Source organism: Mytilus galloprovincialis, chromosome 4, assembly GCF_965363235.1.
Source record: "Mytilus galloprovincialis chromosome 4, xbMytGall1.hap1.1, whole genome shotgun sequence".
Classification (NCBI taxonomy): Eukaryota; Metazoa; Mollusca; class Bivalvia; order Mytilida; family Mytilidae; genus Mytilus; species Mytilus galloprovincialis.
In genome coordinates this window covers 51,735,477-51,759,673 of record NC_134841.1, presented here as the reverse complement: position 1 = coordinate 51,759,673, position 24,197 = coordinate 51,735,477, and the positions used below count along the sequence as shown (strand labels likewise).

Genomic DNA, 24,197 nt, shown 5'->3' with positions numbered 1-24,197 from the left:
ATGAAAAAAAGATGAAAAAGAATATCGTCATACCAAGGACATGATAGATGAGCGGAGAGAAGTTTGCTATCGATGTCGTATGCAAACTTTATTAAATCCAAATCGGGGGTGAAAGTGAGTGCTGATGAGTGTGTATGTACACAAGTGGAAATTGTTATTCAATAGATAAAGTCGAATTTGAATACCATTGTGCCGAGAAACTAAAATCAAATCCGCTGAAAATTATTTTGCGAAGTGACTATTTGCCATTTCAAAATCCATCCCTTCCTCTACCACTGAAATAATGGCTCACGTGGAGAATCTCTTAGATCGGTCAGCCGTCAATCGTTAAGTTGGACTTTAAGTATGCGACATACTGGGTTCATCCCACCAAATGCTGACCAACTCTTACTTGGTCTTGGCATAAGTGTTATTGTCCACTTTAGAGTCCTTAGTTACCTCTTCCTCTGGTTTAATGGCCCATGTGCAAAATCTGTTAGTTTGGTCAGCCGGATGAAGTAAAGTTTGACTATTTGACATAATCAGTACCCCACTTCATGCTGACAAAATATTGTATTGGTCTAGGGCATAGTTAGTTCTATGGGATATATGTGAAGTTAGCGGCCGTTTCGTTATTCGTCATTCGATATTTTATATCCAACCGGCTGCTAGCAGTCGGTTTGATATTGAAATTTGGTTAAAAAAACTTTAAAAGCATGATTGTCATATATGAGAGGAGTCAACAGATATGTAAGAAATTGTTTAATGACCCCTTCAAGCTGTTGCAAACTCTCGTTGTCCTCAAATAAAAACCCTTTTGTGAGTCGAGATTTGTGTTTATGAAATATAGATCTTTATCAATAAAACGACAACAAAGATGTAACTTTAGATATATTATTTCTTAAAACAAAAACAAAACCCGATCACGCTAGAAACATTCAGAAATAGTTATGGAAAGACAAACATAAAAGACATTTTAAGCGAAAACCTACTGGAGACCTCTTAAATGACAGTGAGACACACCTGGTCTTTCAATGTTCATAAAATTCGACTACTATAGTTTGTATATGTTACAGTAAATCTGTATAATCAGGGATTATGTAGAATCCCTAAAATTTTCAGGGATAATGTATAATTACTAGAAAAAACGTGAGGGATTATACAGAATAACTGAAATGATACTAAAATATATAACATATTGAAATATATTTATAAAAAGTTAACTGTAATATATCCAAATAATAACCTTAATATTTTAAAACGTTAGGCATAATTTATTAATATGAAAGACACAAAAATATTGAAATGGCAAACACAATATAATTAAATGATAAGCACAATATAATTAAGTGATATGCAAAATATATATAGAATAATTGATGTTTTGTTTTTAATACTGACTTTATCAGTAATAATATCAAGCGAGCCCTTTTTCATACTGACTGTATCAGTATAAATAATTTGAAGCGAGCCCACACGGGCGGGTTGATATTTTAAAATCCCAAGAGAGGAACGTCTTTGCCATAAATGTAAAATACTAGAGGATGAGAAACATTTTTTACTATATTGTGAGTATAATAAAACTCTAAGAAATGAATTTTTTCATCACATATGTACAGAAAATAATAACTTTAATAATTTAAATGAAGAAGAAAAAATTCATTATTTACTAAATCCATCATCGCCTTTACAAACAAATAAGTTAGGATCCTTCTTGAAAAAGTCATTAGAACTGAGGGCAGGGGACTCTTAACAACTTGTTTGTTGTTATAAATTTTAATGCTGTTGATATTTTGTATGTTTAATATGTATGTATATATGTTTATTGTGTTTATTGTATTAATATATGTTGGTCACAAACTGTAAAGTTTATATGACAATAAAATATTTGATTTGATTTGATAAAGTCAGTATGAAAATATTAAATGGCATAATGATTATTCTTTTTATTGTATTGTTTTAGTATTTGTTTTTAGGTTGAGAATATGAAATAAAATGAAATTGTTATCAAATCTATTTCTACGCGTACAATCATTATGACAATTGTTAATGTTATGCACAATGTTTTAAAAATAAACATTTTATTAGCAAACTAAATTTGGATTGCATCTACTATTACACATTTGCCCTGCTTTTTACAGGCATATCTATCAAATTCACATCTGTTTTTATCACGATATCAACATTGAAAAAAAACTTGTCCGCCATATCAAATCAGATTTTACGGCACGTCTCAGAGAAATAGAGTTTTCAGCACAAAAATCTGAAGGTACCAATGAATTGAAATCAGCAACCGCAAACTGATTTCTTGTATTAAAGATCCGAGCAGGATTCCATGATATATGGCAAGGCGATATCCTTCTTCAGTTTTTTTCGTGAATAATGACCATTAGTTTTTGGGATCTCCCTTTCCTGGAACCACTAGTGTAATTGGTTTGAGATATGCATATGTTGCATTTTGTTTTTCCTCTGCAATTTGCTTTAACTTTTGAGTATACGTTTCCTTCAACCCAACATAATGAGGTTCAACATTTGAAGTATAAAGGGGAAAACTCATCACTTAAGATTCACATATATGTAGATCAGAAATGAAAACTGTTTACTTAAAATAGTTTCAAGGAATAAGAAAAGAAAAATGATAATTTGTCTATGTTAATTTGTTTCATAATCTTTTGAAGCTTTAATTATTGATAATCCCTGAAATCATATAAGAAATTTGTAGAATAATAATTAAAATTATCAGTGATTATATAAAATCACTGATCATTTTCAGGGAATCTTAATAATCACTAATTATTTTAGTGATTCTACATAATCCCTGAAAAATCAGGGATTCTACATAATCCCTGATTATACAAATTCACTGTAACATATATATAAAGATGCAATAAAAATGTATTTCAAAACTGATGTCATTTGTAGTATCTACAGAGGGCTTAAATTGTCACTTTTCAGCTTAAAACTGTCCAAAATTCAGGTTAAAGGGCATAAGGCGATGGTAAGATCCCTGATCTCTCAATCTTCCCAATACTATGCAGATAATTAGTTCATATAAAGATAAAACGTGACTTAAATGAATTTGGATAAACTTCTATGTTTACGGAGGTTCTTGACCGCAGGTGGTTAGATTGAAAGCTATTATCCATATCTTCAACTTGTATTAGTCCCTGGGTGGGAAAGTGCAACTGAAGACACCACTGGCCATCCAAAGTCTGAGGTACTTATACAGTTTTGGGTATGGGCTCATTTTTCAGTCTTTCTGTACAGTTCCCTACGGGAAAGTTTTTTCCCACACCTAGTGGGATTGAAAGCTTGGCCCAGACCCTTTTATTCATGAAAATGCCCAGGTGGGAAAGTACACCGGAAGCTGACAACAACATACTCAATTTCTCATTTTGAATCATTACGGGTGGTGGCAGCAGTCGCTTTACTCCCATCCCCCTACGGCAAAGTTCTTGACCGCAGGTGGTTAGATTGAAAGCTATTATCCATATCTTCAACTCGTATTAGTCCCTGGGTGGGAAAGTGCACCTGAAGACTTCACTGGCCATCCAAAGTCTAAGGTACCTAAACATTTATGGGTATGGGCTCATTTTTCAGTCTTTCTGTACAATTCCCTACGGCAAAGTTTTTTCCCACACCTAGTTGGATTGAAAGCTTGGCCCAGACCCTTTTATTCATGAAAATGACCAGGTGGTAAAGTGCACCGGAAGCTGACAACAACATACTCAATTTCTCATTTTGGATCATTACGGGTGGTGGCAGCAGTCGCTTTACTCCCACCCCCTACGGCAAAGTTCTTGACCGCAGGTGGTTAGATTGAAAGCTATTATCCATATCTTCAACTCGTATTAGTCTTTGGGTGGGAAAGTGCACCTGACTACTTCACTGGCCATCCAAAATCTGAGGTACCTAAACATTTATGGGTATGGGCTCATTTTTCAGTCTTTCTGTACAGTTCCCTACGGGAAAGTTTTTTCCCACACCTAGTGGGATTGAAAGCTTGGCCCAGACCCTTTTATTCATGAAAATGCCCAGGTGGGAAAGTACACCGGAAGCTGACAACAACATACTCAATTTCTCATTTTGGATCATTACGGGTGGTGGCAGCAGTCGCTTTACTCCCATCCCCCTACGGCAAAGTTCTTGACCGCAGGTGGTTAGATTGAAAGCTATTATCCATATCTTTAACTCGTATTAGTCCCTGGGTGGGAAAGTGCACCTGAAGACTTCACAGGCCATCCAAAGTCTGAGGTACCTATACAGTTATGGGTATGGGCTCATTTTTCAGTTTTTCTGTACAGTTCCCTACGGCAAAGTTTTTTCCCACACCTAGTGGGATTGAAAGGTTGGCCCAGACCTTTCTATTCATGAAAATGCCCAGGTGGGAAAGTGGACCGGAAGCTGACAACAACATACTCAATTTCTCATTTTGGATCATTACGGGTGGTGGCAGCAGTCGCTTTACTCCCACCCCCCTACGGCAAAGTTCTTGACTGTAGGTGGTTAGATTATCCATATCTTTAACTCGTATTAGTCTCTGGGTGGGAAAGTGCACCTGAAGACTTCACTGGCCATCCAAAGTCTGAGGTACCTATACAGTTATGGGTATGGGCTCATTTTTCAGTCTTTCTGTACAGTTCCCAACGGCAAAGTTTTTTACCACACCTAGTGGGATTGAAAGCTTGGCCCAGACCCTTTTATTCATGAAAATGCCCAGGTGGGAAAGTGCATTGGAAGCTGACAACAACATACTCAATTTCTCATTTTGAATCATTACGGGTGGTGGCAGCAGTCGCTTTACTCCCATCCCCCTACGGCAAAGTTCTTGACCGCAGGTGGTTAGATTGAAAGCTATTATCCATATCTTCAACTCGTATTAGTCCCTGGGTGGGAAAGTGCACCTGAAGACTTCACTGGCCATCCAAAGTCTGAGGTACCTAAACATTTATGGGTATGGGCTCATTTTTCAGTCTTTCTGTACAATTCCCTACGGCAAAGTTTTTTCCCACACCTAGTTGGATTGAAAGCTTGGCCCAGACCCTTTTATTCATGAAAATGACCAGGTGGTAAAGTGCACCGGAAGCTGACAACAACATACTCAATTTCTCATTTTGGATCATTACGGGTGGTGGCAGCAGTCGCTTTACTCCCACCCCCTACGGCAAAGTTCTTGACCGCAGGTGGTTAGATTGAAAGCTATTATCCATATCTTTAACTCGTATTAGTCCCTGGGTGGGAAAATGCACCTGAAGAATTCACTGGCCATCCAAAGTCTGGCTCTAACTCCAAATATGGACAATTTTATGATAAGAGGGTCCTAAAATCTTTTGAAAGCTTTCGATGTGCTATTTTTTTAACCTTTTCTTATTAACCGGACCAAATCACTACTTTACTTTAAAATTCATGACCCAAATTTGTTTACAGTGTGCTTTAATCCCCCTTCTTGCTATTTGAGGCATTAAACATGAAGAAATACATTTGGAAGGGGTATAAAAAAAAATTGCAAGTAACACACTGTACACACTAAGGACTATACCAAAAATCAAAGGACGATAACTGTGTACTCGGACCATTTGAGGATGCCGAATGTATAGAAAGCCAGTAGATAGTAATTCTTTCGAACATAATGTATTTCTTATTTCGTTTATTTGAAAGCTTATACATTGTATACAGGAACGAGTTTAAGTCAACTCACATTAAATAGTTATTCTATGCTCCGTCTACAACAGTAAAGACCAGAATATTATCTGGTCTGTAGGTTTGTTCGTTCGTTCTTTCGTTTGTCCGTGTATCCATCCATTTATACTGTATTAGATTGAATCTAAGGTGACGTTGTAGTCAGATCAAGTTGAAACTAGGTACACATGTTTATTAAAATATGTTCTTTTTAAAATTATTTACGGTTCTCTGAATATGAAAAATAATTGTGCGAGCAAATCATCATAGACAAACACTGTTGGTTTTTTTTTCTAATACCATTCGTTTACTTTTTATTCTCATTTCGTATCCGTAAATTACTCGTATATAACTATTATGTGATTGGGGGATAGACGATCCGTTTTTAATATTTTATTTGCAATCCTTGTTTTTTGTTTACGATCTCGGTTAAGAGTTTGGAAAACCGAGAAAGCGTAAAGAAGACCTCAAAATATAGTTTACATTTTTTCCCAACTGCCCTTCTCGATAGAGTAAAATACGTACAGGAGCGCACTTTCCATTCTATAAATACATATATAATAACATAAAGTATGTGTTTATGTAGGGGAATAAAAATCGTTCGCTAAAAAAGATTGTTCCTTTGCTTTTTGTGTATTTTTCGCTATGCATTTGCTGATTAAAGATACCCGATCTCCTTTGTTTTTCTATCGTATTTAGATATTATGACTTATTACGATTTTCTGGCACGTTCTCCCTTTTCTGATTTATATTGATGCTGACATTTAGCAACCAAACTAGTCAGTACATTAGACGACATTGATGTTGTAGTGTCCCATCTGACTTGATATGATGGATATCTCTAGTTATTTAAAGGTTAAAAAACAATATAAACCGTATTGGTAGCTAGATTTTATTTTTAACAGAACGTTGTTTCATTATGTCGTTTTGTGGTTATCTCATATACCACATTATGATTCTTTGGCAAGTTGATTCTCATTGTGTTCTTTAGCGGTCGCTAGAATTGGTCGCTAGCTTGATTGGTCGCTAGCTTGAGTCTGGTGTATTTTAAGGTAGGTTTTTATAAGTTTTTAAAAGTTGAACAAATAAATCTTATTTTAATAAAATAAATTGACCTAAATAACAAAAACATAACGAATAAAATTTAAAGCAAATTTAATTGTCCGGTGATTATAATAGAAGGGCGTTTTTCAATAAAAACGTACTTTCTTGTCCTAGCCACTTTAAAAAAAATGTGTTTGATCTTTGCAAGTAATTTTTTGTGCAGTCAGTACATTGAATTAGATGTAACATTTTTAAGCAAAGAAACAGTTTATTTTTAGAGAGATTGATAAGATATTGATTCCTGAATGGTCCAAAACAACCAAAATGGCATGTCCCTAGACCACCTGTTCAACATTCATACTCTCAAATATCGTAAAAAAAAGAAGAAATACATATTAATTTTACTTAATATAAGTTCTTTAATAATTCAAAAGTATGTTTAGAGCCAACATATTTTAATAAACAGCTTTTAACATAGGATTTTTTTATTTTAGAAGGTGTGTCCCTAACACAATGTCCACTACGAAACGAAGTCATTAAAACTTGCTAATAAACAGTTTTATAAAATCAATGTAATTTTTTGTTTGCAAGATATATAAACATTAGGGTCTTACAAAAGAAGTGATGCTTTTATAACGGCAATTAAACTGTTGGTAAGAAAAATTGAGCACATCAAATGGACCAGAGTGATACCGTTTTTTTGTAAATGTCCACTACGAAACGGGTCAAATCTCCTTCAGTAACTGGTTTTAAAATTATGAAAAAAATATCAGTGTACAGCTTATAATAACGCTTTGATGAATACAGTCAGTCTTGTTACTATTGCAATATTGGGGTTGTGAGAATAAAAATAAAACATGTGAATACGTCCCCTACGAAACGGTCCCCTACGAAACAAGTTTGGGAGAAAAACGTTTCGTAGTGGACACTACCACTACCATGCATTCTTTTTTTACTCTTTTTTCAATTATATTCGTGCAAAGCAAATAACAAAGGTTAGTTTCATGTAATTTTTACTAACATAGAATAGGGTTGATGTCAACTACGAAACTTTTTGTCCACTACGAAACGCATCAAAATGTCCACTACGTAACATGAGTTGTACCTTCATATGTGAAGTACTGTCTTATCTTTATCAATAAAAAATGGTTCTCCAATTCAGAAAAAAAGATTTTTCTAGTATATAACGTAAACAAACTGGAATGTCTATAGGAAACATTTAAAATTGCAAAAATATGTGTGTTTAGAAGCAGTTTTGTAGGGGACAAAAGTCCCCTACGAAACAGTACACAAATTATGAAAATAATATCATTTTAAAGAGTATTTAAGATTGCACTTTTTGTTTACAAACAGGTCTATAATAGAGGTATTCAAAATAACTCTTGAAAATAAATTTTAGACTAGTTGATTTTCCATTTTTTTTAGGTCTGAAAGGAACGCTTTTATTGAAAAACGCCCAGAAATGAATAAAAATAGTTATAAATTTAACGGTTATAATCTCAGTCATGTTAATAAGAAATTGTATTTCTGAAGAATAATCAAGTGAAAAGTGTTTAAGTATGATTAAAATGAACAAGTGATATAGCTGATCAGATAAAAAATAGTCCCTGTTGCATAGATCTACGGAAGCGTATTAGCGCCACACCCCCCCCCCCCTATATTTGCTTTTTACCTTTGCGTTATAACGTAAACCTTTTGCGTTTTAATGCAAACATTTGCGATATAACGCAATTATCTTGATTTCAATTATTCATTTAAGGAATGACTATTATTTTTTCTGTCTATGAAGAAATAACATAAAAAATTTGGTGCACACTGAATAACGCGCGTAGCGGGTTATTTAACAGTGTGCACCACATTTTTATGTTATTTCGAATAGACAGAAAAAATATTACAGTCATTTCTTATAATTTAATTCTAAATTCCATTTTAAACCGTAGAAAACCATGAAAAAACGTTGATGACGTCACGGTCACATGACTAATTTATGTCTATGGGCTGATAACAAAATAACGTCAGCCAATCAGAAGACGCGTTACATCCAAAATTAAATTATTTAGTTTTGTATAAATGTCATTCATTTTGGCTGTAGATAAAAAAAAAAAAGAAACATACATACAAGGCCAAATCATTATAATAAATATGCATAGGAATAATAGAATACTTGAAGTGCAATTATAAATAAATTAACTAGACTGATTTGTGCATCAGAAAAATATATAATTTAACAAGAAAATAGATATAGTGTAGTATATAGGCATATCTAAATTAAAAGATCAAAAATAATGTCATACTATTGTGAAACTTCAAAGTCAAATAGACAAAATGATCTTTCTGCTTTAAACTTAATTATTTTAATAAGGAAACATTTTTTTTTAAATCTCAGAATAAAGATTTTTTGATAGAAAGTCATTGAATTTTAGTTCAATATAATGAAGTCTTTTTTAGATGCTTGGGTAGCAATTTGAATGGAGAGAACATAAGTTTATTAATAAAACATCTTCATTCTATACATTTATTGCCAAAGGGTGGCTTGTTTGAATCTAATCAGCTTTACACAGTTCTTAAACGAGAGCTTACTTTGGAAGTATATTTATATTCGGTTATAGCTATATTAGCAGGGTTGATTTTTTTCTTCTGTATTACCTCAATTTACTCAATTTTCTTTGTAATATATATACTAGTAGTAACATGGATATAGTCTTTGGGGGCCTTTATAGTTTGCTGTTCGGTGAGAGTCAATGCCCCGTGTTGAAGACCGTACTTTGGCCTATGATGGTTTAATTTTACAAATAGTGACTTAGATGGAGAGTTTTCTTATTGGCACTCATACCACATCTTCTTATATTATTCTGCTCATTATTAGTCAATGATATGTTCTAATTATTCAAGCATTTTACTTTGCAATGACTACAAAGGTGATAAATTTTAATATATACAGCCTCCTCCATTAATAACTGCTGTTTCCTTTGAATCTTAAATAAGAAATAAGATAAAACAAATGTTATAATTGTAGTTATTGCCCTTGATTGATAGAAACTTTGAGTAGCAAATTGCTATATACATTTTAGAAACATGTCCTTTTATAAAACACAACAGTTCATATATCTTTTTCGCAGTAAGGCGAGTGAGAAAAATAAGAAACCTAGAGTTAAAGTATTTTTGGTAAGATCCAATTCATGATACATACAAACCTGAATAAATTATCTAGAAAACCTGGCCAACCGATGAAAATGATTCTTCATTTTGAGTCCAGAAATCAGTTGTCAATGGTGTAAAAAACATTGTATAGCAACATAGTATTTCCCGTAGAACAATACCAAGAGTTAGAAAAAACATGTTCATATTGCATTAGTGCAAAAATAGCGTCAAATTATTGCCGTAATCAGTTTTTCTACCATTGCTGTACGATAAAAGGTTTTGGTTAACATATTATCCCTCGCAGATTATATTTACTACTCGCAAGCTCGTGCAGTACACAACCTTACTCGCAATATTTAATGATATAATAATAAACGAACAAGATGAAATAACATCGTAATGATGAATATTTCGACTCAAGAAATGAATTTCGTTAGTGTCATAAAATTTATATTCTTAATAAGTAATATAATCAACAACTTTTTTCTGATGATTACATCCACCCCGGAAAGTTCAGTGACAAAATATAAGGAAAAAGATATATCGATATTTGTATAAAGTGTGTTGCGTTTCAGAAAAATGTTGCTGCAATGATTGAAAAGATAACTTAATTAATAATAATTGGTTTTAATGAGAAGTCAACACAATTGTGAACACAATTTTGCCATTTTAACGTATAATTATGTTTTTTATCGCTGATATGCAATTCGATTTCTTTAATTAAGAAATGACTGTAATATTTTTTCTGTCTATGAAGAAACAACATAAAAAATTTGGTGCACACTGAATAACGCGCGTAGAAGACACGTTACATCCAAAATTAAATTATTTCATCATGATGAATACAATTATCTCATGCATTAAATGATATCTCCAAAACTGCACCAACGGTTGTGTAACGTACCAACCGTACCTGCAGGGGCGGATGCAGGAATTTTCGAAAGGGGGGGTGCTAACCCAGGGCACCCAGGGCAAAAGGGGGGGGGTGCAAAACATATGTCCCGATACAAATGCATTGATCGGCAAAAATAAAGGGGGGGGTGCGCACCCCCGGAACCCCCCCCCCCCCCCCCCTGGATCCGCCACTGACCTGATACGTAGCAAATCGGGAAACCTCTGTTATAAATATATAGAAACGTCGCACGCTACTGGTGTTACTTTGGTAAAATCACGGACAAGACACATTCATCTAATTAATTTTTAAACATAAAAATTGATATTATAAAGTGTTGTATATCATTTTAAAGCTTTTAAACTCTTCTTTCAGATTATTGCAATTTTGTCTATGTAACAGACCCTTTTCATTAATTAAAACTCAATAAAACCTTTATTTTGCAATATGATTTCCTTGTCCCGCGTTACACTTTTAGTTTTGTGAAATTCTGAATACCGTATAAAAAACATATAAATTGTATTACCAAACGATATAAAAGTTAGTCTAGAACAAGCAGTTCATAATTGGGCGATGACGTAATGTCGATTTTTTTCTCTCGAAAAGACGGAAATATAAAAAAAAGGGATCAAGATGATAAACATTATGTGTCCCATGCACGAAAGGTTGCCGTAATTTTTGTTAAATTGTCCCAAAAAAGGGAATTCCAGAGCAATCCCCATATCGAAAGTAAATAATTCTTACACTAGTATTTTGTACAAAGATCACACTTTCGCCTCATACAATAATCAGGAATTTTTAAAATAAATTTATTATTCGAGTTGAATAGCAATGTCCGACATTTTGTCCCCTTCAAACCAAATTAAACGTAGGGTTACGTTTTCTGTTTTTTTCATGATGTTTATTTAATACAGTGCCATTCTCTACATAAAACAAATTATAATGGATAAAAGTACAAAAAATTATCTCTATTTTGATATTAAATTCCCATAAATTAAATCTAATATACGAGATATCAGATAAAACTAAAATGTCCGATACAATGTCCCCACATACGATTTTGACGTTATTTGATAAAATATACTTCTAACGTTCCGTCTAATTGTCATTATTGCGGTTTTCACAGACGATTTGGAATACGGCTATTTTATTTTGTTGCTTAATAAGAAAACTTTAAAATTAATGTTTAATGTTGAATCTCTACCGATTCATAGAGAAGGGGTTGGGAGAGATTTTCTCGCGGAACTGAAGTGTTTTCCGGACTATAATAGTCGGATCCGCTATAATACAAATTAATAGAAAAAAAACCAGCAATAATATTTTTTTCCGCTTATTCCCTTGCATATATTTGTGCAGAACTGACATGCTAGATATGCCTTAGTCCTTCGCCTTGACATTCTGGAGTGCAAAGATGAGTGCATTTGCAGTGCATAGTTTATCCATAAAAAAGTAATCGATTGCCTTTATGATTGAAATGTATATAAAACAAATGGTTTCAATTCAGGTTACTTTTTAATTTTTAATTTGTTAATAAAACTAAAAACTAAAGCTTAACATCTTTTATCTAAGAAAAAACAATTAATCCTTTCTTAGCAAAAAAAAATAATCCTTTAAAATTTATTGTAAAAAGCAATCTGAACAACATGCATTCCAACGTTTTTATTTTGGCTTACGTCTTTGAGTGTGTAACGTTAGGTGACACCAGTATCGTGCGACGTTTAGTTATTCCGCATATATAACCCTCCAACATTTTGAATCCTGGGAAGTTTTCTCTTTACTGTGTGTTTGTACATATATTGAAGGTGTACTGCATGTGGTCAGGGTTTAATTTTTATTAATATGTGCTCTTTTTGGGAGAAAGTTGAACTTTGCATAAGTAGGGCGTTTCCAGATAACTCCTCCTACAGTTTGAATGCTAGCAATTTATCACTCTGCTAGCTGTTTGTACATGTATTGAAAGTGTGCATGTGGTCAGGGTTTTTTCTTTTTATTATTTTTCCTCTTTTGGGAGAAAAATTTAACTTTGTCCGTTTTGGGGTATAAAGCGTTTAAAAAGTAAAAACACAAAAATACAGAACTCCGAGGAAAATTCAAAAAGGAAAGTCCAAAATCAAATGGCAAAATCAAAAGTCCAAACACATCAAACGAATGGATGACAACTGTTATATTCCTGACTTGGTACAGGCATTTTAAATGTAGAAAATGGTGGATTGAACGAGGTTTCATATGAGTGGAGTGCGGGGGCATCACTTTGTCTAGTTTACATTTTTTTTCTCGTGTTGTGCTGTTACACTACTGTTGCAGTCCGATGTTAGATTAGGATTTATCGCTCAAATACATGTTAAACTCCGCCACGTGCACTTTCTTTATGTACCTTCCCCAAGTCAGGAGCATGAAGTTGAATTGTTGTTGTTGTATACATATGTGTCATATTTGTTTTTTTTTTGTAAGATAGACCGTTAGTTTTTTCGTTTGATTTTTTTTTTCACATAATGCATGGTGGCCTTTTGTAGCTGACTACACAGAGTGTTGAAGGCTGTCAGTTGCCTATATATGATTGCTTATACCCACTGCATTTAAACTCTGGTGGATAGATGTCTCATCGGCAATCACACCACATCTAACTTTATTTCAACTCCTATGTTGCGTTTTGTATACTGCAACATTGTTTATCTAGTACGCATATATCCCGGAGCCCTCTTTTCGAAAGCCCGAGCAAAAGCCCTTGTTTCGCGATAGAAAATTTAATTACAAATGTACGAACTCAAAATTGACATATAAAATAGCTCGAATTTCAATTCGAAATCTTAATTAATCTAAATGAGACTTAAATTCGGATATTACTCAAACTCTACCTCAAGAAGTGACTCAAATTTAAAGTTGAAACTAGAACTCTGCCTTTAAATGTGACTTAAACTCGAAGTCCAACTCGAAACTCAATGCTAACTAGAACTTTAATTCTAAGCATGACTTGAATTCGAAAAATAACTCAAATATAACTCGAACAGTAACCCAAACTTTAATTTGAACACTAATTAGATGGATGGCCACACGCATTCAAGGCACATACAACATGGAAATCTATCTAAAAATAGAACAGGTTTTCCCGAATTGGTCACGTGGTTTTACCTCATCAAGTAATGGGAATAACCACATCAAAAAATGACAGGACCACATCAAAGAATGACAAGACCACATCAATTAATGAAACAAACACATCAAGTAGTGTAAAATCGTCAAATTTTGAAACATCATTACGTAATGTTAAAACCATATAAAGAATAGACAAACCATCATTACGAAATAACAAAACCACATCATGTAATGAAACAACTACATTACGTTAAGTCACATACACATCAAGTAATGTTAAAACCACATTGACTAATGACACAACCATATCAAATAATGGTGAAACCACATCGAGTAATGACAAAACCATATTGAGTAATGACAAAACTATATCAAGTCAATACGAAACCATATCGTGTAATATCGAAATGCCATTAAGTAATGACTATTCCATATTGAGTTATATTAAAACATCATTACGTAATGTCAAAACCATATTAAGTAAAGACAAAATATCATTAAGTAATAATAATAAAACAACATAAAGTAATATCAGAGTTCCTCATAAGACAGCTGTGGCGTTCCATAGTCAACTCACGGTAAACAAGTCTGAATCGCGATTGCGTTTTATTACGTTACGTCACTCAAATAGACAAACCACGCCCCACCGGTCTTTATCATGTAAAAGTGGTTGTTAATGACCGGTTTCCGGTCCGTTTTGTTCTGTTAATGACCGCTGGAATTAATAACCGAAGAATAAAAACTGTCATGTGGCCTCTTTTTATCCAATTAGAGAAGCTTATTTTTAACCGATATGAAATAATACATATTAACACTACTCTCCCGGAAACCAAAGTGGAAATTAGAAATATTACTTGCACCATACTTGTGTAACATTAATAACAGTTAATAGAATATTGATAAGTTTTTGACCAAATAAATTGACACAAACATTCGCACAATAGTGTATGTGCTGTAATGTTTTATCACTGTTCTAGGTAGGAAAGGGTTTGGCGCCAGCAATATGTGTAACGTCTCCACATTCTGTATGTGCCTGTCGCAAGTTTGGAACCTGTAACTCGTTGGCTGTCGTTTTTTGCTGTATATATCATATTATTTTCCGTTTATTGTTATGTAAGTATATACCTTTCTGTTTGAAGTGTTTAATGATTTAATCTGCATGACTCGGTTTAAAGGATAACCCGAACTCCTACCTCGTTCTGGTTAATGAGGGTCAACCGAGCCGTGCAGAATAAATCATATATATATACCGACTTGCTTGTTCAATAACTATAACATAAAAACAAGAATGTGTCCATGCTACACGGATGCCCCATCCGCATTGTATTTTTTCTATGTTCTGTGGACCATGAAAATGGGGTAAAAACTCTAATTTGGCATTAAAATTAAAAAGATCATATCGTACTAAGTTTCAAGTTGATTGGACTTCAACTTCATAAAAAACTACTTCGACCAAAAACTTTAACCTGAAGCGGGACGGACGAACGAACGCACAGACCAGAACACGTAATGCCCATAAATGGGGAATAAAATATACATACACTAGTTGTCTAACTTGGTAAAGTGTATTTAATAAGATGTTAAATTACTCAAACTTTAGATTAATATGTATAAACTCTCAAAACGCTAAATCTGTTCTACAGTAACCAATGAAATTGTATTGAAATGAACAAAAACGTTCCTTGAAAGTTTATAACTCGTAAAAGTTTCGTAATTCAGCTCCAAACTTCATACTAGTCTTCCATTTAGCCTTTTCAAAATATTAAAAAAAAGTATGTTAAAAAGAGAATAAAGAAGGGAATAAACTCTGAAAGCGATACCGTGAACTTTGATGTGACGTACAATTTATCAATCTTATGACAATAGGATGGTTCCACAACTGTTCGGGCTCAATGCAAGATGAACGTTATCATTGCCTTTATCCTATATCCACACCTTCCAAATGCTCATATACATATATTTTTATTAGTTCTGGATTTCTCAACACACAAATACTTTGACAAGTGAATGTAAAAAAAAATGCATTGACGGCATTTACAGTTGGATTTTCACAAACCATTTGTTGAAAGACGCAGAATTGTCTGAATATATATTTGTTTAATTGGTCATAACTTTCTTCGGTTATGTTTGTTTTTCTATTGATGCAAATCATTTTTTGGGATAAAATATAAACTTTGTGTTATATCATCAGAATTTTGTTTGACTCTTGATAAATTTGACAAATGTACGTGTATGGTCCAGCTCGTACTAGACCGTACGAGTATACTCATACGGTACGATCATACGTTCGAGTATACTTATACGGTCCAAATACTCGAATTGTCCGAACAGATATACATGTAACATTGTTGAATTTTTTTTTATTTATACTTGTACTCTTCATGGATAATACACAATACAGAACCGCATCTGCGTATAAATCAATTCATCTTTTATTCTGAAACAAATACATTTTCCTTTTTGAAAACAAAACAAACATGCAAACCAATGAGTGATGGAAATGTGCTGATTACATCAGAATGCATGAATGTGTGGAATTCTTTATAATTTTTTTGATTCAAACAAATATAGCATTATAGTTCAAAGACTATTTTTGAGATTTACGGACCGTTTTTGGCTGCTGTTGAGTCTAACAGACACTGAATGGAAAACTTTTTTTTTTATGTTTTATAGATATTTGCAAAGGAAATTATTAATGTCAAATATAGGCTCCAAATTATGTCAGTGTCTCCAGCATATACATAAATAGAACGCTATGTTGGAATTTCTTGTGGATGAACAAATGTTTACTAAAGAAGAAAAAAAGAGAACCATAGCTAGATAACTTTTCAGAAATGTTGTCTGTTTGATTGATAGAAAATCACAATACAAAGATCAAATTTATGAGGATCAAAAGCAGATACTACATGTATAATCTTTTCATTTATCAAAAATAATTCAAAGTGATAAGAAATTACGGAAGCGTATTAGGGACATAGTAGAAATAAAATTGGCAGTGAACTTTTTTTTTTCAAAGTCGAAATTTGACATTTCAAATCATTAAATTTCGACTGTAACTCGAAATTTTAACTATTCAAATCTCGAAATTTTGACTTTAACATGAAATTTTGACATTCGTAAATCTTGAAATTTATTCAAACTCAAAATTTCTGTCAACATGCATATTCTTTCCAAATGAAACTCTTCAATATAAAATACTTATCCTTATCATATTCTTAGAACAAAACGAATTTCTGAAAATAAATTGCCAAAATGTGTGGATCCTCGGATGCTTTAATAAGTTGCGTCCATGTCTTCTCCTCCTTGAATTGTTATAACTGTGTTTGAATACTAACATCAAATAGTGCTATGTTTACTATGTCTTCTGTGAATGTGTTGCAAAGTTTTAATCTATCTTCAGAGACCTGTTACCTTTAAAGTCATGGTACCAAAGGCCGATGACAAAACCGGAATGTAAAAATAGTGAGGAAAAGACAAAATTTTCAGTTTTAAAAGTTGAAATTTGTTAGTTTAAAAAAGTCGATATGTTAAGTTTAATGCCTATATATAGCTAGTACATTTGATTCGAATCGAATGCCAATCGAATTCGTTAAGAGCGTTCACACACTCTTCCTTTTTAATTTGAATTGATTCGAATTGTCTGATTCGCATTAACCAATTCGCCTTAGAAATCCGTTTTTGTTGATACGAATTAAAAGTTAACGACGTTCGGACAGTAAAGCGAATTTGACGCGCAGGGCAATTCGATTTAGAATTTACGTTTGGACGTAAAACGTTTCGAATGAGAATTAAACTAATTGGAATTAGTTAATGCGAATCAAATTCGAATTACGTGTGAACGCATCATAAGAAAAGTCAAAATTTTGAGTTTAAGAAAGTCAACAAATTTTGGAGTTTGAGAAAAGTCTAAATTTTGAGTTTAAGTTGAGTTTAAGTAAGGTAGAAATTTTGAGTTTGAGAAAAGTCGAAATTTTGCGTTTGAGAAAAGTCGAAATTTAGAGTTTTAAAAAAAATCAGAATTTTGACTTTTTAATTAGTCGGAATTCAAAGATTTGAAAAGGTCAAAATTTCGAGATAAAGTCGAAATTTTAAGATTTGGAATGTCAAAATTTCGACTTCGAAAAATGTTTCACCACCAATTTTATGTTTACTATGTCCCAAATACGCTATCATAAGAAATACTTTGAAAGAACAAAAGTTCATGCTTTTTATTAGATCTATACTACTGGGAGTAAAAAATAGCGAATTGATCTTTTGATAATAAAAAAATATGTTTGGACTTTAACGGTGCTTTTTTTGTGGACTTTAGCGGAACTTGTTATTGTGGACTTTAACGGCGTTTTCTTGTGGACTTTAGCGGAGGTCATTTTGTGAACTTTAGCGGAAAGTTTGTGGACTTTAACGGCGTTGTGGACTTTAGCGGAAAATTGTTGTGGACTTTAGCGAAAAGTTTGTGGACTTTAGCGAAAAGTTTGTGGACTTTAACGGCGTTGTGGACTTTAGCGGAAAATTGTTGTGGACTTTAGCAGAAAATTGTTGTGGACTTTAGCGGAAAGTTTGTGGACTTTAACGGCGTTGTGGACTTTAGCGGTGTGGTGGACTTTAGAGGAATTGTGGACTTTAACGGTGCTACATGCGTGGAATGAATGTTTTCTAGTTGCCAATTAAAAAAAATGTTCTTCCTTCATAAATTTTATTTTTGTCATTAGCCTCTACAGTTGCATGTGACATAAATGCTTAGATTGAACGCAAAATGCTCATTAATTAAGCTGCGAATTGTATTATAAATCACTTACGGAACACTTCGCAATTATACAAAAGAATTACCACATGTATTTCATTTACATGTCATATCGAGATGAGAATACGAGCATATTTATTGCAATCGATTGCTTATTCAGTTCCGTAAATGTGATTTTTTTTTAAAAAGATGAATGTATAATTCCTAAGTGGCAATTATATTTAATGCCACTCTACTCGTCACGTCTCATGCATCAGTATGTTTATTTTTAGACGAGACTTTTGAAGTTAAGGTCAAATATGCACACCATTTACATGTATCAAATAATTATCTCAAGTGTTGAAAAATTATTTTTAATTTGATAACAATAATCGGTTTACTCGACTTTACCAACTTCGTCGATTTTGGGTGTTTCTAGTTCTAATGTTCTTTTAAATTGTGCATTGAATGGTTTTGAAATCTTTGTAATAGCGAGACTAATTGGGATAATGCATACATTTATCTTTTTGAAGAAGCAACCATAATGCTTAAACAAAACAACACAATATATATATATATAAGTGATCATTATAATGACAGAAAACAACATAACAATGTCGTATCAAACGCTGACTTAAAGATATTATACAATACAATTTTGTTTTTTGAGCTTTTATGTCTCATCAGTTTTCGGTTAAATTTGCAATAAATTATTCAAGGTTACAGCTCTTAGATCATTCAAGACGTATAGGAAGTTCGGCTCTACCTGTAGAAACATTATTATTAACGATATATCACATCCGAATTTTTACGGTGATGTTGTTTACAGAGTTCGTAAATTCATAAACGTTCCACGTACTTGTAAACTGTAGTGTTCTTTTAAAAGTTATTCTTCAGTACAAGTCAACAATTTCACAGTGTAGTAAGATCTTCGGGTTGTCCAGGGGTTTAGTTTTTTTCTTCTAATTATGGAATTTTTTTAAAACATTTTGATTGAAATCGGCTGAAAGACAAAGTCTTGATCTTTTTTCATCTTATAATACATATCATAAGAGGTTTTGACCTCATATCTATTCTGTTTGGTTGGGTGGTCAGAATATGCTTTTCTGCCGATATAGCGATGCAAACTCGGAGTATTGGATTACTGTAACACAAATGATATACCGATAATTAACCAAAATTTATTATCATAGTTGTTCGATCTTCTTTTGATTCAACATTGCAGAAGATCATATGGTATCGCCTTCAGAATTAAACTATTTAATCTGAGGTACGGCCAGATCGTTATTGTCTATAATGTAAATGTTTACTGTAAAAGTTTTTGATGAACAAATCATTTCGGTCATGATATAGATATGCATATTCCAGTTCAACAATTGAGACCTCCAAATTATTCATGTGCCTATCTATATTTAATCTTAATATTTTAGGTATTAACATGTTATGTCATAACACCGAATTCAATATCTTGATTCAAGCGAGTTTCCATATACATTTCTTCTTCTTCGTTATTATGTCAGTAAAATATACATATTGAACCAATGCTATTACCGAAGTATGGATATTAAAGACATCCCTATCAGTTTTTGTTTTGTTTTATTTTGTCTTTTGCAAGATGTAACTGGTAATTGATTCTTGAATTATTTTGATTTTTTGAATTGATAAGTATAATACGTGTATGTTTGCCTTTGTTTACCACCCCACACGACGCTTGTGCCTTTACTTATTCTCGTGTAAACTTGAGCATGCTAGAAATAAAAAAAACTAAAGGAAAATACACTAACGAGACGAATAAAAAATAACAAGAGAGGTGAATGGGCAAATAAGGAAAGACGAATGCATACAGAGAAACTTGAAAAAAGTAACCGGAAGTTCTCAGGGGGGAACATCTACTATAACGTGACACACCCATTCTATAATTCTATAATGAACCAATTTATGATTGATATCATAGTGTGATTGAGTCCTCTTCGGGAAGTTCTTGTAGGGATCACAAGAAATTGACATGCTAAAAACTGTAGTTTCTGAAACGGCGGTAGAAAATTATATATAAATTAAAACTGAAATAGTTATCATCTTAATTTGTAGTCTAATACAACCAATACGCCGTTAATGCATATGTATCAAGTTAGGAAGCTCATTAGTAATTATGTTTGTTTATATCTTTCGGTTTTTGTCCATTCGAGAATTTGTTATTAATGCAAATCTTAATATATTTATATTTTCAAATTGCCTAGACACGGGGGTATTTAAAGCTTGACAAGGATGGCTACATGTCTATTGTTGGAAACCATTCTTATGATTTCAAAGACTCCATGTCTTTTTTGTACAAATTATTACATTGCTGCGTTGCTGTCTCGTTGACGTATATATACACACTACGCCTCTGTTAGTCGTGTTCATTAGCGGTTTATTTGTCACTTTACAACGTAGTAAAACGTTAATAGCAAGATACGACCCTTAAGCATATTTGATGCAGTTCCCCTCCTGTCTTGTATAATACCTGTAACCCACAGGATATAACTTAAAGAACTAATCTGTAACAGACTCTCTCTGCAATTTTTTTCTTGGACAATTAAATTAATTCTTGTTCTTTTTCAGGCTGACAAAATGGAATACAACATTTCAGATATATCGGATCAGATTGGCTTTTCTCTTCCTTCAACAGTAACTCCTCCTGCTGAAAATATCTCGTGGGTTAATCCATCTCAGTATTATTCTAAATATATACCAGAGAAGACAATAGTTGGGAGATATGTAACGTTATTAACCTATTGCATTGGATTCCCTGGAAACGTATTTGCTTTATGCATATGGTTACAAAAACGGATGTCGAATTCCTCCGGATATTACCTAGCAGCTTTAGCCTTGTCGGATTTGTTATTTCTTACATTGCAAGTGTTTCATGAACTGAATGATACTTGGGAAATTAGCACACTTGATGTTAAATTTCTTTGTGAGTTCTATCCTATTATTTTTATGACATCACAATACTTATCGCCGTTGTTAGTCTTAGCCTTTACAGTTGAAAGATATATTTCAATTTGCCATCCATTTAAGCGGGAAAGATTCTGCACTACAGCACGTGCTATGATAGTGATCGTCTGTCTCGCGATATTTTGCCTTTGCGTGAACCTCATACAAGGCTATTTTTGGTCATACAATTCTCAATATGACAAGTGTCTTCCTCGTCCTTCAGCAATAAAAAATGGCGATAAATCTCTTTGGTCTGTTTGGACCTGGTTTTCGGAGACTGTGGTCTTTATGTTAGTACCGCTGTTGATTTTATTTTTTAATGTCCTTGTAATAAATGAGGCTAGAAGACTCTCAAAGTTTGAAAAACATCAGTTGAAATCTCATGCCAAATCTCATGGAAATGCTACAACAGTGATGTTAATTGCAGTTTCATTTTACCATATATTCACCACTTTCCCAGTGACTATTGCTGTGGCGTTGTATGTTCAATACAGGGTGGAGCCTGAAGACTCACTAGTATTGGTGAACAATACTATGCCTTATTTATCAGACAACTCGACATACAACTTAGTAGATGCCTCAGCGTTGACTCACCAGTGGTCTAGTCATTTTCGATACATACTTGTGAAAAGTATCATTGAAGAGATTGGTTTGACTCATTATGCTTTCAACTTTTATATTTATTTGATAACGGGTAAACTTTTTCGAGAGGAATTTCTATCTTTTGTTCGAAGGATAATTTGTCGTCGCGATAATAAAAACGTATTCCGTCTTGGAATACCGAATAAACAAATGTTCGTACAGACTCAGAGAGTTCAAATCATTTAACAGCTAGTGCGCATGGTAAATGGTCAACCGAATGGACATAGCAGAAACGACAAGATCGTTGACGATTCAGAGACGCCATTATGAGATCATTATATGACGTATTATAGTTCACGTGAAGCCATGCACGTAGCTACGTTTACGTCAAAACGCCCGGGCGTACACTTGAATTTTGAAAATAAAACAAATAATCGACATAGAATAAGAAAAACTGGTCAAAAGCACATCAGCCTTGTGCTTCTTTTTTTAATGGATTGTAATTTTGAATAAAAAGGGACTTAATTTACTCAAAAAGACCAATTTAATATATTTTGTTCGAATCTTTTGTAAAAGTCTGAACCCACTATGAATTCTACGTACTCTTATATTTAAAGCAATTCACTATCTGCTCAGATTCGATATGCTGTTTGTATTTTTGTCGAGCCTGTGATGTAAGTCCCCAAAACGAGACAAAGCGGCGTCAATATTTAGGTTCCGAATGTGGATAAAGTCTTTTGAATGACTCTCGTGAAATTTTACGAAAGTTGTACAGAAACTGTTAATGATCAAAAGTGTATTCAGAGCAATATAATAATTATCTTTAATTTTTGCCGCATTTTAAGAACAAAATGTATTTCTTTCTGCAATTAATAAGTGGCCAGTCGCAGTTTTGGCAGTTTGGGCTTACATTTTGTTATTTCTCAATTACATTAACTAGATCTCTACTTGTCGAACCTTCATCGAAAATTATGAAAATGACGAAGAAGCTTTTTCTATGACTAATGTCTAAAGCTAAAATTTTAAAAGCATTTGTTTTCGTTCATTTTTCGGTTCTTTTCTGATATCTGATAGACAGATAGCCGGACTCTTCTTTACGCAATTAATTGTTTTACATGGTCAATTTATAAACCTTCATAGATTGTCGTGAAATATTCCAGATCAAGAAAAAAATATCAATAGAAAATTTTAGACGGGTAGATTTTTTTTAATCCGTTTAAAGGAATGATAGATTGATTTACGTTTTGTGGAAGAAATCCTAGGTGTTCCAGATTTTTTATTATATTGCACCTCTTAAAAATATTTTTTCCGTGTTCATTAAAAGGGGCTTTTGTTGATTGTATGCTCACTCACGGTATCATTTAACCTTATTTAAAAGTAATATTGGTTTGGACGTTTTCTCTAAAACCAATGACCATTAGCCTAGCTTCCAGTTTAACACGATGAATAAGTTAACATATTACAAAATTTAAAAAAAAATAAACCATTTAGATTCAAAAGTATGTTGTTATCAATGATTTTTACTGACAGGAATCATTATGGTATCACATTCTAGATAGATTTCGGGGGCTTCGTCCCTTTCGAACCCACAACCAACAGGTGCTTTGACATTGAGCGGTTGGCACCCCTCATATCCCTCTCCAAGGTTCGGGCGTACACGTAAAAATGACCCAGCTACGCCACGTGAAGCTTTAGTAACATCTCGCCTTATATGTGTTTTATATCAACTGATTGTTGCTTCATATACATTATATTGTTTCATCTAATATGTTACAGAGCCATAAATATATACATAGCAAATTGACAAAGGAAATGTAGTATTGCTTTTAAAATTTGTATAAAAGTTAAAGTGGAGTATACGTCAAAGAGACAACAGAATAGAGAATAGAATATGTGGCGGGGTTAATGTCCCCTCGTACGAAAGGGTTAGAAGGGGTGTCATCTGAATGTCGACAAAATAAAGCATTCTTTCCTGAATCCCGTATTACTTTGGCCCGAAATTAAAAAAAGTAAAGTTCTGCACGTTAAAACATCTAATATAGACGCAACGTCAGATATTGCTACCATTAAGTGTAACAGAAAAATGACGAT

The 24,197-nt window shown here is 33.3% G+C and overlaps 1 protein-coding gene across 1 annotated transcript in view; it reads left to right on the top strand.

Moving 5' to 3' along the window:
- LOC143070654 (putative G-protein coupled receptor 139) overlaps positions 1–23,589 on the top strand; it is a 28,387-nt gene extending 4,798 nt beyond the window's left edge. Inside the window, exon 2 of the mRNA XM_076244870.1 lies at positions 21,150–23,589. Within this exon, the coding sequence (XP_076100985.1) occupies positions 21,150–22,352 (1,203 nt within the window). The 3' untranslated portion in view covers positions 22,353–23,589. The remainder of the gene's footprint in view (positions 1–21,149) is intronic.
- Positions 23,590–24,197: the final 608 nt, after the last annotated feature.